Raw genomic sequence first — 15731 nt, forward strand, 5'->3', positions numbered from 1 at the left:
ACAGAGGGGTGGCAAGTGGCCTGGGATGCCTAATGGAGTGGTTGGGGTCCCAGCTGGACCTCACAACGGAGTGTGCCCGGCAGAACTTTAAGAGCTTGTTCTGGGTCAGCCGCTGGATATACAGTATTTGGACATTACATAATAAAACATAATAACTTGAAGATTTAAACCTATGTACTTTAGCTAGTCTTCAAATAATAATGTGAATCCTGTTACAGTGCGAAGGTTGAGAATGTATCAAGTATTGCTGCAGAAGTAGTACCTCAAAGTCTGCACCTACTGTGATAGTAATTAAGGGGGAGATTTATTAAAGCTTGGAGAGAGAGAAAATTGTGAGAGATAAAGCATCAACCAATCAGCTCCTGTCATTTTACAGGCTGTGGGGAGATGCATTACAGTGGCACGCATAGTGCCGCTATAACTCTTGCTGCTTCGCCTCTTTTCCCAGGCGAAGCAGTAACGACGAGATTTAATAACATGTCTGGTGGAGTGAAAACTCCCCCCACCGGCGATCCCTACCAGACCCCACAGAGCATCAAACTAGTGCTGTTGCGCCGTCACCCCCTGCCCTGCCGGCTCCGGGCTGCACGCAAGATCTTGCGCGTGCTCAGTGGAGCCGGCAGGGCAGGGGCAGCCGCTGCAGTCCCTGCTGTGGTGATAAAGGAATGACAGCTGCAGCTGTCGATATCAATAGCTGCAGCTGTCAGAATGGTCAGTGCCACTAACCGTTCATACATTGGGTGGCACATCGGCTCGCTATCTTGTAGATAGCAGCGTCGATAACAAGGGTGCACAGCACCCTTCATTTACCAGCCAACCCCACTTTAATACATGGGTAGAAGCGGTATTAGCGCACATAGCATGCGCTGATAACACTTCTCCCTCATATCGCAGAGTCGTACATCTCACATGTTTGAAAAATTACACAGTTGATTGGTGCTTTATGTCTCCCAATTTAATCTCTCTCCAAGCTTTAATAAATCTCCCCCATATTTCCACTATATCAGCACTCTTTCAGCATCTTTTCAGAAGTTGAAATCAATTTTAGTGGTCATGAGTTTCCTGCATTGTAACACATATACACTTGAGGTCATTGCGCTTGATACTATAAAGCATCAATCTTAGAGGTGTAGAGTGATAACTTTTAACCTGTATTACTAGAGGATGCAGTTCTAAGGGAATTGCTCCAAAAGTCTTGGTCACCACTTTCACCCAGTTTGTAATTCTGAAGGCATGGGTGTCAGGAATTCAGAAAAGGAGCCCGTCAATCCTCCATTACACTTACAGGTGAGACCCAAAAATTTTAAAAAATAAATGGCAAACACCTGTCTAATCCGACTCTAGAATACAAGGACAAGTAAGACTTCTTTTCTGGTCTGACTCCATAATAGGGGTGGACTATCCCCATGGTGTTTGCTGGTATATAGGAGGATGAGGAAACAAGATGGTGGCAGGCAGCCCTACTCTACTGTAGACCAGTGGTTGCCAACTCCAGTCCTCAAGTACAGATTGTGTATTTCTTTACTCATGCACAGGTGAGTTAATCTATTTTGCTGGGTCAGCAATTACCCCACTGTTTCCACAGACAAAAATCCTCAAACCATGACTTGTGGGCACTTGAGAACTGGAGTTGGGGACCACAGCTCTAGATCAGCACCATATCAAAAATACTATTTCAGAAGGGACCGCAATTACAATATTTATTTTATTATCAGTTACTTATAAAGTGTAGCACATTCCGTTCCTCTTTACAATTAGGAACAAACAGTAATAGAACAAGACGGGTAGTAACAGACAGACAGAGGTAAGAAGGCCCTGCTAGCAAGCTTACAATATAACAGAGACAAGAATCAAATGGACCTACCTTGGGCTTCAAATGAAATTTTCTCATGTGGAAAAGAGCCTCTCCGGGTGCCTGTAGAGCAGGCAAAAACCATTTCTTTTGTATATATGCTACACACGGGACTAGTAAAGTTCGGAATCACAAGCTGAGAAAACAGCATTTCTTCTGACTATAGGGAAAGAAAAAAAAAGTGGAGAAAAAAAATATTACAAATGTAGCCCTGTACAGGTTCTATTAATTATACTGATGACAAAGATGAAAGACAACATTTAACATTTTTCATTGTGATCCACTTATTGTATATGACGATCAATGAGCAATAGTTGTATTAATAGCCTTGAAATGTTTGGTTGAACAGTCCTCTAATAAAGAAAGAAAAAATCTTTATGTACCTTATCTTTAAAGAAAAACTGTACTGCTTACATACAAATTCTGATGTATATTTAGGTTAAATGGCAGATAAAGTGCACTTCTGCATGTGGTTACATAGCAACTCAGTTTGATCGCTACAGGCGATGTCACCGAAGGGATGGGCCAGCATAAGCCCCAAAACGCATTCCCCCTACACTCCTCTACCTTTCATTTGAAGCTGCAAAATTCTGAAACTAATAAAATTAGACATGTGAACTTCACCATTATGGCCCATAATCAATTAGCCACGATAAGTCGGAATCCGCGAGAAAGTATCGCCGATTGAGACTTTTCGCCAGGCGGAAACTTATCTCCATATTCAATTGCAAACACTTTTCGCATACGCAAAAACGCAATGTAATAGGCGATTAAGATTCGCCTCTGAATAGGTGGAGGAAAACAGTGCAAAATTGCTATATTGGGGTGCAAAGGTGGGGAAACCACTCAACCCACTTGGGACAGCCCCCCAAAGGATAACTGCGTAAAAAAAAAAATTGGAGGAACACCTCAAAAAAGCACTTTGAAAAATGGGGCAAAAAGTACAAAGTGGGGGTACAAACTTAAAAACTAGCGAAATAGACTTTTGTGGGGTCTGCAAGTAGGGGTTAGGTGCTTGCTTTACTTTAGCGACTTTAAACCATGCTTGCACCCATTTTCAAGTACCCCATATTTGACAGGACTACTTATTTTCACTAAAAAAACCAACTGCTTAATGCTAGTCTTCACCACTTGTGCAAAGATGCTAATTAGAAGAAATAGACATCCCTTAAGTACCCCAAATAGCTTTATTAGGGCTATTTGGGGGCATGTACATTGATCCCCAATGTTAGTGCATCTTTTAGGGGGTGTCAGGCTGATTTCCCCAACTCTGTCAGTACTTTTCGCCTGGTTTGCATTCGCCGGGTTGGGCTTTCGTGTCTTTTGGAATTGAATAGGGTGAATCGCGGGTACGCGCGCTTTAAGCTTTCGAGGCTAAAATAGTTGAAAAGTCCAGCAGACGAAAAAGTATTGCGGGTGTGAAATGAATTAAATACAGGCCTATGTATTTCATTACTGAATGTCACATAAGTGAAGTTGAAACTTGGTATTTGGGCATAATTGCAGATTGCCATTTCCTTAATTTGTATATTGCTTTTTTATATTTTAGGCCCTAGGACTGTGCTCTTTATATCAAAATCAGATGTGCGGGTTCGGTTTTACTCGGATTTACACAGATATGTTCGGATCTCAAAAACGGCATTTTATTGGCTATAGGCTATCACTTGTTTCGGATAGCCAATAAAATAAATCCAAACTAATTCGAACTTGCGATCATTTTGCTGAAAAGAACAGAGTAAATCCGAGTAAAACCGAATCCACACATCTCGAATCAAAACACATCATTTAGGAATGGAGCATTGATTGCAATGTAAAAGCATCCGCACTTTATAGTCTGCTGCTTTGGGCAAAATAACATGCCATACATGTGGAGAACTATACAGCAAAGATACAGTGGACTTCAGCAGAATGAGCAAATTGAAAAGGGGCTGTACACATATACGAGACACAGACACCACTCGCACATGGGTAATAGCCAAACTCTTGCTAATATTTGCCAGGACAGCAGTGTTAAATAAAACCTGAACAAACAAAATACAATTTTTAAATGATCATTTCATTTACTGAAGGAAAAAAAGTTATCCAACACCTATATCACCATGTGAAAATTAAACTGCCCTTCCAACTGAATAACTGGTTTTGCCACCATTGGCAGCAACAACTGCAACCAAACACTTCTGATAACTGGAGATCAGTGTTTCACAGCGCTGTGGAGGAATTTTGTCCCACTCTTCTTTGCAGAATTCCTTTAATTCTGGCGCTTTGGAGGGTTTTCCAGCATGAACTACCTGGTAATGGTCCTGCCACAGAATCTCAATTAAATTCAAGTTAGGACTTTGTCTATTCCACTTCAAAACCTTAATATTGTTTCATTTGAGTTAGTCAAAGAAGGGCTTGCTAAGGTTCTGATCATTATTTTGCTGCATAACACAATAACATTTGAGCTTCAGATCACAGCCTGATACCGGACATTCTCCCTCAGAAATTTGTGGTAGAGAGCAGAATTCATAAGTCCGACAATTATGGCAAGTCATCCAGGTCCTGAATAAGCAAAGCATCCCCAAAACATCTCATTGCCACCACCATGCTTGACTATTGGTATGACATTTCTTTATTGAGGAAAGCTGCGTTGGCTGTGCCACATGTAATGAGTTCCAGTTTTGACTTACTAGTCCACAGAACATAGACCAAAAGGCTTGGGGGTCATCAATGTATTTTTTGGCAAATGTGAGAGCCTTTATGATACTCTTGGTTCACAGTGGTTTCGCCTTGAAATTCTCCGAATGATACTATTTGCCCAGTCTCTATCTTATGGTGGAATCATAAACACTGACATTAAGTGTAACTTGCAATTCCTTATATGTTTGTCTGGGTTCTTTTGTGATTATCTTCGTGAGTCGTTGATGTGGTCTTGGAGGAATTTGGGTGGCCGGGGTAATAAAGGGAAGATTCACCACGTTTCCAAGTTTTCTCCATTTGGAGATAATAGCCCTCACTGTAGTTCATTGAAGACCCACAGCCTTATCCTGGGTACACACTGAACAGATATATCTGCAGATTGAGTAATCTGCAAGCCTTACATCAGCAGTAGGGAAACAAATCTTATTGATTTTGTTTTTTGACTGGGTGACTAAAGGAATAGTAAAAAAAAGGGGGAGGGGGGCGTAGATGTACAGTCAGGTGCATAAATATTGGGACACTGACAGAATTTTCATATTTTGGCCTCTATTCACCACCACAATGGCTTTGAAATGAAACAAACAAGATGTGATTTAACTGCAGACTTTCAGATTTAATTTGAGGGTAATTACATCCAAATCAGGTGAACGGTGTAGGAATTACAACGGTTTCTATATGTTATGTTATGTTTGCATTCAACAGGGCTGGGAGTAATCAAGCCTGATTGTGTCTAGTCTAATTGAACTCATTATCAATTCAATTTGGTTCATTATTTGAATGAGGAATTAAGGGAACTACTATTTCACACAAGGCCAGTTGGTATTAGATTACTGTATTCCTTTAATAAATGAAATGATTTAAAAATTGTATTGTGTGTTTACTCAAGTTGTCTGTCTTATTGTATATTCAACTTAGTTTTGAAGATCAACAAATAAGTGCGGCAAATATGCAAAAACTTAAGAAAATCAGGAAGGGGGCAAATGTCTGTGTGTGTCTCTCTCTCTCTCTCTCTCTCGAGCGGCACCCCAATATCAATAAATCAAGTAACAAGGTATATTTGGCATCAAAATGCCGACGTTTCAGAGCTGCGATCTTTTTTCAAGGCTGCCAAATACAGTGTAACATTTTCCACACATCTGCATCACTTTGTCCCCCCCATCCTCACCACTGTTTTCCACCTATCTGCATCACTTTGGCTCCTTTCCAGCAGTGAAAATAAATGTGTTTGAGGCGCAAACTAAGGGTTTACTATATTGATTCTACTGTGACCGTTAATTACTTTATTTCTGACAATGCAAGTGAAATAAAATCTGTTAAATACAATAAAAACACTCAAAATAAAAAGGTTATGTGGTTTGCATAAAAATACACATTGCAGAGAAATTGTGAAGCAATAATGAGTGAATAAAATTAATGAAATGTTTGCACACTGCAAGGGTTGTGTGTGCATATATCCACAATTATAGATAAATTGCAAGGTATGGTCCAGCATAAGCAGATCATATAAAACAAATTCCTGAATAGATGACTGTGTTGATGGTGAAATTGAGCTAAGTATGCCACTTAGGTGTTTTCACAGTTCAAGATTTTGAATCGTTGCTCCTCTGTTTAAAAATAGTGACAGAGTTTTAACGTCAGAGCAATGTCGGTGCGTGCGCCTCCTACCTCCGTGCTTCCGGCTTCGGGTGTCTGCGGCTTTGATTTGTGCCTCAGTTACCTTGCTTCCCAGGTCCCTCTCACGAAGTTGGAGATCCGTCCTGTGTCGATCTCGTGTTGCAGCCGCAGCAATGGTGACAGTCACCCAACGCAGCCGAAGACTAATAGCCGGCGGTGAGTGTGCACAACTGTTTCACCGTCAGCTAGCTTCTTCCGGGTCTCACTCTGTAAAGGGGGCGTGGCAAATACGTTTCGTCTGTCCAATCAACTGCGGACTTTGTCAGGGCTGTGTGTGGACAACTCCTTAACGTCAGTGCTGCTTAAGCTCCCCCCCTCTCTCCATGCTTATATATCTCCATGCACACCGATCTGTCTCTTCCCCATCTACTCAACTCTTATCCCATCTGTGCAGCTCTATCTTCTGCTCAGACCTCAGTTGCGTAGACTGCATGTGTGTATTCCAATGAGCACACAATTCTGTGAATTAGCAGCTCCACCATTTTGTGAGTGACATCAATCTCATTCTGTGAGAGTGCTGAATCTGCAGTTAAATACAGGGTGTGATAGCATACCATATCTGTATTGCGCAAGGAATACGTCCATTAAGGCGTCAGCCTTAATGATCGTAACTTCATTGCTTTTAGTTTGAGTGGCACAAATTCAGAAGGATTTCTGAAATTTCAGATCATGTCTAAGAAGCCTTAATGGGACATTTGAAACCGTACGGTTGTCTATGGAATTTTCTAGCTTTTTAAAAATGTATTAACTATCAGGGATTGGATTTGCAAACCGGGCAACCTGCAGGGGAGAACAACAAAATGGTACACTAGCGCAGGTGGAAGAGGGGCCAGCACACAGGTGGTGGTTTGGGAGGTGAAGAGTGTGAGACGGCTTCAGGGGGCAGGCTGTAGGCATGCGGGGTAGTGGCAGCAGCAGTGGTGCAGAGCAGTGGCAGTGGTGTAAATGGGGTATCGGTAGGCGACAGAAGGCTCACTGGTACTGCGCATGCACCTGAGAAAATAAAATCAATAAGTCACAGATGCATGAACGCAGTAGTGAGATCCATCTATGCAACTGTGTTAAAAATTTAATGTGCAAAATATATAAAAAGGTGCCCCCTAAAAAAAAAAAAACCCACAACCAGCACTGGGATTTTAACGGTCAGTCCTGGTCTGGTTTAAATACAGGGGACAAATGACGTAGGGGTCCCCTGTTCTTAAGCACAACCAGCACCAGGCTAGTCAGAACCAGCCCTGGTTGCCAAAATAAGGGGAACAAACGACGTAGGGGTCCCCTGTACTTTGCGCAACCAGCACTGGGCTCTGATCCAGTCCTGGTTCTGGAAATACAGGGGGAAAAAAGGAGTAGGGTCACTCTGTATTCTTCAGAACCAGCAACTGACTTTTTCTAGCAGGGGGCTAATGCCACAGTGATAGAAATTAACCAATAAGGTATATTTCGGGCGCTGGTTAGGGATGTTTTTCTACAGCAGCTGCTATATGAACGGGAGAAGTCACCTCCACACAAAAGAGAATATATCACATGGAAAAATAGCAGACCTAGAACAATGTATAATTGGATGCACAACACTGTCTTCACCAATAAATTTGCATTTAATACATAAAAATGAAAGGGTTAAAATCAATTAATACATCGACTTGTTGATACAAGAACAGATACATACAGAAACACTTGTTCCTATTAAAGTAGCTGGACTCTAATATGGTTGATCAATTCAAGCATGGGAGCACGAGGACATAATCCATATAATAGGTATCCAAATAGACACCGCTGGAGGAACAGTCCCGTAAAATGTGGTAATAATATTCCAAGTAGAAAAAGGGGGCTGTAGATTCCTCACCAGTATGCTATGTCCAGTCCTGGTTCAAGCGTTTCCCATTGAGGTATAGAGGTTCTTGGTATACAAAAAGTCCACGCTGATGCGTTTTGCTGCTGTTCTGATGCAGCTTTATCAAAGGTCCACAGCCAGGGGAGCCCTTTCACCGGGTCCCCCAGCCGGAGCAATAACGCTGACAGCAAGTCAGCCCAGGCCGGGGATCCCTGGGGAGCTAGGGACCACCCAATAAAAGGGGTCTCCCTCTCCAGGGCACCCCAGGCCCAGGCTGATAGTCCGGGGCTATCGTAGGCACCCATGGGTGGTGGGTGCCGGGTTGATTGTGTAATGTGCGGTGCATTTTAAAGACTATTTTCTTTTGCAGGTGAACTATAGGTCCAAGCAAGCCTCCCCCGCATGCTGGTACTTGGAAAACCACAAGTAGTAGCAAGCGGGGAATTTTGGGCCCACTTGTACCTGTAGTACACCTATAAAAGAAATATTAAAATGAACAGACACCGCTTTTTAAAATTTTTTTATTTTACCTGCACCTTCACCTGGGGGGCAGCGGCCTGTAAGCTCTTTTGCATGGCCGCCACCCACTAGGACTTCTCACGTCTTCACCTGGCGGGCGCCAACCCGCCAGGGCTTCAGCGTTTTCTGATCTGACTGGGCAGTGGTAAGAAGTATACAACCAGTTGATTGCGGCTACTGAATCTTTGCTTATGAACATCAGTAGGCCGCTCTGTAATATTCAAATACAAATAGAGTTGATTGCTATCACTCGAGTTGATTATATACACTGAAGTACCAAAAGTCATGGTATAGCAGTATGTAAAGGTAATGGTAGGTAATGTCTCCATAGCGTGACATCCTGGATATGCCCGGACCTGCATCAGTTGTAAACTGAAAACTTGTGAGTCAGTTTGACATCCGGCAAAGAAACAATTCTTCGCTGGAACGTGCCCTAAGCATCGTTTGAATCACAGAGCTGGAGAAACCTTTGGCGCTTAAGTTGGAAGACCAAGAGCCACGCCGTCAGACAGACGGGGTAAGTCTGGATGCAGGCAGGGACCCTGCCCTAACAGATCCGGCCCTAGAGGAAGAGGAAACGGCGTGTCTATGGATAGATTCCGTATGTCGTGAACCAATGGTGTCTGGGCAAGCAGGAGCTGTTAGCATCACTGTTCCAACTTCCTGCTTGAAATTCCTGAGGATCCTTGGGAGGAGGGAAATCAGAGGCAAGAGATACGCCAGTTTGAAGTCCCATCTCACTGCCAGTGCATTCACAAATACGGCTGAAGGGTCTTTGTTTCTGGACTCGTACCTGGGGACCTTGTGATTGTGATGTGAGGCCATGAGGCCCCATTTGTTCACCAGGAGTTGAAAAAAAAAAACCCCGGGTGGAGAGCCAACTCTCCGACGTGTATGTCCTGACGACTTAGGAAGTCCGCTTTCCAGTTGAGGACTTCCGTGATGAATATTACCAAGATAGCCGGAAGATGACGTTCTGCCCAGATCAAAACATTTGTCAATTCCCTCATGGCAGCGTGACTTTGCATGTCTCCTTGACGATTGAGATAGGCTACTGTGGTCGAGTTGTCGGACTGTATCTGGACTGGCCTCCCCTGGAGCAGGTCCTGTGCCCCGATAAGTGCCTTGTATACTCCTTGAAACTCCAAAATGTTTATGGGCAGATGAGTTTCCTTAATTTGTCCATCCGCCCTGAAAGGGTCCAGGGAAACCATAAAAATCCCCAGGTTCCATTTCCAAAATAATTGACCGGAGAGTCTCCATACGGAACTTAGGGCCTGATTCAGACCCGCTCGTGAGCACTGAGCGCTCGCAAGCGGGTCGATGTTGGGCCAGTGCGCATGCGCATGACGGACCCGGCTCAGTCGTGCGCCTGCGCGAGACCCGGATAGCGACGGGCAAGCCGTCGCTATGGGTCTCGCTACAAAGGGGGCATGCTGTCGATGGTGAGTGACAGCACGCCCCCTTTGGTGGGCGTGCCTGGCCAGACGGATGCGTTCCCATGGAAACGCCTACCGTCTGGGGCCGGCCCCACTGACATCACAAGTGATGTCAGTGGGAGTGCTTTTGGCTCGGATAGAGCCAAAAGCACTCCAGGGCTTGTGGCAGACGAGACCCTGCCACAAGGATCTCGTCGCAAGCCCGATGGTCGCGATGGTCTTGACCATCGTGACCATCTTTTTGGCCCCTCGCTATAAGCTGTGGGTGGTCACCCACAGCTATACAAGCGGCCAGGAGGCCACTCTAAAATCAGGAAGGACGGCCCTGATTAAGAGCGAGCGCTCTGTCAGAGCGTCCGGCTCTGAATCAGAGCCTTGGATACATGGATAAACTTAAGGGTTTTCAGATTTAGAATAATAATCTTGGTTCCTGTGGTTCAACAAGAAAAGGGTTATCACACCTGCCTGCAGCAGGGAGTGAATGGCCTCCTGTAGGGCCTGGGCCTCAATAGGCTCTGATAGGGGGAATTTTACAAAAAAAAAAAAACTTCTGGAGAGGATGCTTCCAGAAAATGAGAGCATACCCCCGAGAGACCACTTCTCGGACCCAGGCATCTGTTTGATGCCAGTAGTCCGCAAATTGAAGTCGGCCCTCCCAACCAGGGATCCACAAGGAGGCGGCCCAGAGAGATTGTTGTCCGGCTAAGAAGCTGGACGTTTGGACGCCAGGACCTCTTAGTTTGCGGCTTGATGGTCCTGCGAGAACTAGACTGCCTGGAGGAAAACTGTCCTTTTTCTCATCCCTGAAGACGAAAGGACCGAAAAGAAGACTGCCTAGACAATGTAGCTGCTGGTGGCAGACCCACAGATTTTGAAGCTGCCAGAGTAGTCACTATCTTATCTAATTATGCTCCAAATACTATGTTTCCATAAAAAAGTTAAGGATTCCAGAGCCACCTTTGACCCCATATCAGCTTTCCAAAACCTTAACAAAAGGGCTCCATGAGCCACAACAGAGGCGGGCTATGCTATAAAAGCTAAGAGCCCAGCATCTATTGCAGCTTCTCCCAAATAGGAAGGTGATTCCCAAATAGGAAGATGATTCCCGTATGTGGGAGATGTGTCAGCTGTTCTCTGGTAGTATTTGGTAGCATGTTTTCCAATGCCCCTGTCCATTCTTCAACAGCCTTGGATACCCAAGCCCCGGCCATAGCTGGTCCAGTAACAGCTCCAGACAATGAAAATATTGCTTTAAGACATGTTCAAATTTTTCTGTCTGTAGAATCTTTAAGAAAAGATGCTAATGGAATAGGCAACATAGCATTCCTGACTAAATTTGTCACATGAGCATCCTAAGTAGGAGGGATTTCCCACTTAGTACATTCAGTGGGAGGTAGTTATGTGAGGCCACCAGTCACAATCCCGATGGCAGAATGCCGGCTAGGGATTCATGACAGGTATCGAGATACCGACGCCTGTCATAATCCCGACGCCGGAACCCCGACCTTCGCCATCCCGATCGTCGCTGCCCGGGGATGGGGGGGGGGGGGGCCTGGGGATTTTAGGTTTAGGGTTAGGCACCCCCCGGGAGGGTTAGGTTTAGGGTGCAGGGAGGGGGTGGGGGGTTAGGTTTAAGCACTAACGAGGAGAGGTTAGGCACCCCTAAGGGAGGGTTAGGGTTAGGGGGGGAAGGGGAGGGCTAGGGTTACTTACCTCTGCTGTCAGGGTTCAGTCCTGCCGGGCTAGCCTTCTCGGGATTTGAAACAGCCGCCGACATAACAATCCCATTCCCATTCAGTAGCTGGGAAAAGATACAAAGATGCTATTCTTTTCGTAACATGGAACAGTTTATCTGGTTTACTCCATGCCTCTTCCATAGGTTCAGCGAGTTGCTTTTACCACGTTCTGCTGTCTAGGTACTGGCTCATTATCCTGTATATTTAGGTTTGATTTGACCGCACTCTTCAAAGAAGGGACATCCCCTGTAGAAGGATGGTCCTCTCCCGAGATAGACCCTGGAGATGAACCCGGTGCATCATCTGATGATGCGTCTGAATCTACATGCTGAGCAGACTTATAAAAAGATAACGCCCACTTATGCGCCTTAGTGACTACCGGTCTGCTCGCAACAGCCGAATGAGCCATACTCTGACTTGAGTGGGCATAAACATCCATCCAAGAAGGATGTATAGTAGGGGCAAACATAGCATGCTGAAAACTGCTGTGGGTATCCTATTAAACGGAGCAGCTTGGGAGTAGCCAAACGATCCACTAGCTGCATCATCACCTGAGACAAGGAGGACACCCAAGATGCTCCCTTACAGGGGCTGGCAGACTGGACTGGTAAGATGGTTCTTTATAACAGACAGCACACAAACCATCCTGTATAAAGTCCTGAGGGGACAATCCTGCCAACAGGATTTGCATGAAACCAGCACAGGGGCCTCAACCTCATGTTTCCCTTTACCTTTTGACATATCAAATTATAAAAGGTAACAATAAAATGTAATTGTGACAGCCTTCACTAACAACTAGTAAAATTGAAATACAAAGAAAAAAAAACAACAAAACAAAAAAAAAACACCCACCTGTAACAGAGGGATGAGGCGATAAAACAGTGATAGTTATAACTGACAGTCAGAAATAAATATGCAACATCAACACAGCAACCAACAAAAGTCACATACAATGCATATGCAACTTGGTTGCAATGGGCTCTGAATAAGCTACTCAAATCATGGTAGGATATAGAGCACTATATACCTGACCCAGGGGAGAGGTATACAGCGAGACTGACCCAAAACGTCTCATATGCATGAGGAGGGTAGAAGGAGCGACCCAGATGTGGGAAAACCTTTGATGGATCTGTGTCTGAGTTGGGGGAGGAACTACCGGGGGAGAGCCTACCTCCCCTAAGCTGCGTCTACCGGCCGGGTACGTTGGCCTCATGGCAGCAGGAGAGTCTGCTGCCGATCCCCAGCGTCAGACGATAAGGCCCCGGTGGTCTATTGAGGGAGCGGATGGCCCCGGGACCTCACTGCAGGGGCTTCCTTCCGATGCGAATCCAGCGAGGAAGCAAGGACTGCGGCGCACAATTCACTGTAAGCGAGGAATCGCCCTACCCGACATCTCCGTTCATCCGATTGCAGTGCGGGCCCCGACGTCGCCGCTATCAAGCTCTGCAGTGACCCGCTGAAATCACCAGAGACGTTACTGGTGTTGCGGCCTGGCGGAGGTAGACTGAGTCGCAGTGCAGGCATCTTAGTACGCTAACTCTATAACAGAAACAAAATAAAACATACAATTAAAGCTTGGGACTGCTTGAGCAGTCCCCCTGTTAAAAAGGTGCTTCTGAATCCTACCGCACCAAACGAACAACTGAATGACTATGGCCATGAGTGGGGTATATGCGGAGGAGAACCTGGGGCATCCTGGAAGCTGAAAGCTTAACTGTTTGGTGCCTGGATCACTCCAAGCACATTTTCCCCATGGTATCCCTGTGGATCCCTATGGGCCCTGAAGAAGAAAACATAATATATTAACATCACAATCTGTTCATGCTAACAGTGTAGAATGGATTTGCATTCCAGACGACAAAGAGGACTTGTATTAACAACATGGCGGCATTGGCAAGTCTGCCCTACAATGTAAAGTGCCAGTTATTTAACAGACAAAAAAAATATGAGATATGGTAAGAACTTACCCTTGCTATCTCTATTTCTACGAAGTCCATAGGGTTCCACAGGATACCTTGGGGTATAGGTGTGACGTCAGTCGCAGGGCACCAAAGAGTTAAGCTTTCAGCCTCCCAGGATGCACTAGGTCCCCCTCCTATACCCCGCCCCCGGGCCAAGGCACCTCAGTTAGTTACCAAGCCATAGGCCGGAGGAGGAGAAGGAAGAGAGAGAACAAAGATCTGGACACATACAAGAATCACATTCTCACCAGAGGGAGACGGAAAACCGGTGACCAGAGCAAAGCCCATCTGCAGCACAGGTGCGACAAGGCGGGAGTCCTGTGGAACCCTATGGACTTCGTAGAAATAGAGATAACAAGGGTAAGTTCTTACCATATCTCATTTTCTACTTCAGGGTCCATAGGGTATCCACAGGATATCTTGGGGATGTCCCAAAGCAGTATCCTTTAAGGGTGGGGGCGCTCCTGTGCAGAAAGGAGAATCCGCCGCCCGAAGGAAGCATCCTGAGAGGCGAAGGTGTCAAATCTGTAATACCTCACGAAGGTATGGACAGAAGACCACGTAGCAGCCTTGCAGATCTGAACTGCCGAGGCACCACGTCGAGCTGCCCACGAAGGACCCACAGACCTAGTGGAATGAGCCTTCAGAGAAGGAGGGACCGGTAGGCCTTCATGAAGATAAGCTTCAGAAATAGCCATACGGATCCAGGCTGCCAAAGTTTGCTTTGAAGCAGGCCAACCCTTTTTACGGAAGCCATAGAGGACAAACAAAGCGTCCGACTTCCTAAACGAAGAAGTGCGGTCCACATAAGTCCTTAAGGCCCGCACAACATCCAAAGAGGCCTCACCCACGGAAAGACCCGGTGAGTTAAAGGCCGGAACAACGATTTCCTCGTTAACATGAAACTGGGAAACAACTTTGGGAAGAAACTCGGGCCGAGTGCGGAGCACTGCCCTGTTCCCATGAAAAACCAAGAAAGGGGGTCTACAAGAAAGAGCCCCTAACTCAGAAACACGTCTGGCCGAAGCAATGGCCAGAAGGAAAACAGTCTTAGCTGTTAGCCATTTAATATCCACTGAGCCCAGTGGTTCAAACGGCGGTCCTTGGAGAGCCCTCAGGACCACAGCCAAATCCCAAGGCGCCACAGGTGGAACAAAGGGCGGCTGAATACGGAGAACACCTTGCATAAAAGGTGCGCACATCCGGGATTGTAGCAATCCTACGGTGAAACCAGACAGATAGGGCCGAAACCTGTACCTTCAAAGAAGCAAGGCGAAGCCCATGATCTAGTCCCGCTTGCAGGAAGGCGAGAATCCGAGACAGACGAAACTCCCGCGGTGCAGAACCTCTCGGTCGACACCACTGGAAGAACGTATGCCACACGCGATGGTATATCCTCGCGGAAGACGGTTTCCGAGCTCGTAACATGGTACGCACCACAGAGTTGGAAAACCCCCGGGACCTCAGCATGGCCATCTCAACAGCCACGCCGTCAAAGACAGCCGAGTCAGGTCCGGGTGAAGGCAAGGACCCTGAGACAGAAGGTCCGGTCGTAGCGGCAACCGCAGAGGACTGTCCACGGACAGACTCTGAAGGTCTGAGAACCAGTGCCGTCTGGGCCACGCGGGAGCTATCAACAGGAGCGTCCCTCCTTCCTGTTTGAATTTCCGGATTACCCGTGGAAGAAGGGAAAACGGAGGGAACAGGTATGCGAACCGGAACATCCACCGGACGGACAGAGCATCCACCAGAGACGCCCCTTCGTCTCTTGTGCGAGACCCGTACACCGGCAACTTGTTGTTGTGCCGGGACGCCATGAGGTCGATTTCTGGAAGACCCCACCTGTCCACCAGTAGTTGAAAAACGTCCGGGTGCAGGGACCATTCCCCTGGATGAACGTCCTGGCGACTTAGAAAGTCCGCCTCCCAATTTAGCACTCCCGGGATGAAGACCGCTGATATGGCCGGAAGATTGCGCTCCGCCCAAACCAGGATCCGAGAGACCTCTACGAGAGCCGCCCGACTGCGAGTTCCTCCTTGC

At 46.2% G+C, this 15731-nt stretch overlaps 1 protein-coding gene across 3 annotated transcripts in view; it reads right to left on the minus strand.

The window, feature by feature from the left end:
• NUP133 (nucleoporin 133) overlaps nucleotides 1–15731 on the minus strand; it is a 238180-nt gene that overhangs the window by 129212 nt on the left and 93237 nt on the right. For all 3 annotated transcript variants that reach the window (XR_015878408.1, XM_088472517.1, XM_088472518.1), the window contains exon 10: nucleotides 1865–2012. Coding sequence is in view for 2 of the 3 variants with exons in the window: in XM_088472517.1 (XP_088328643.1) it covers nucleotides 1865–2012 (148 nt within the window). In the remaining variant the exon portion in view is untranslated. The remainder of the gene's footprint in view (nucleotides 1–1864; nucleotides 2013–15731) is intronic.

This window comes from Taudactylus pleione, unplaced genomic scaffold (genome assembly GCF_031769625.1).
Source record: "Taudactylus pleione unplaced genomic scaffold, aTauple2 ptg000125l, whole genome shotgun sequence".
NCBI classification, from domain to species: domain Eukaryota; kingdom Metazoa; phylum Chordata; class Amphibia; order Anura; family Myobatrachidae; genus Taudactylus; species Taudactylus pleione.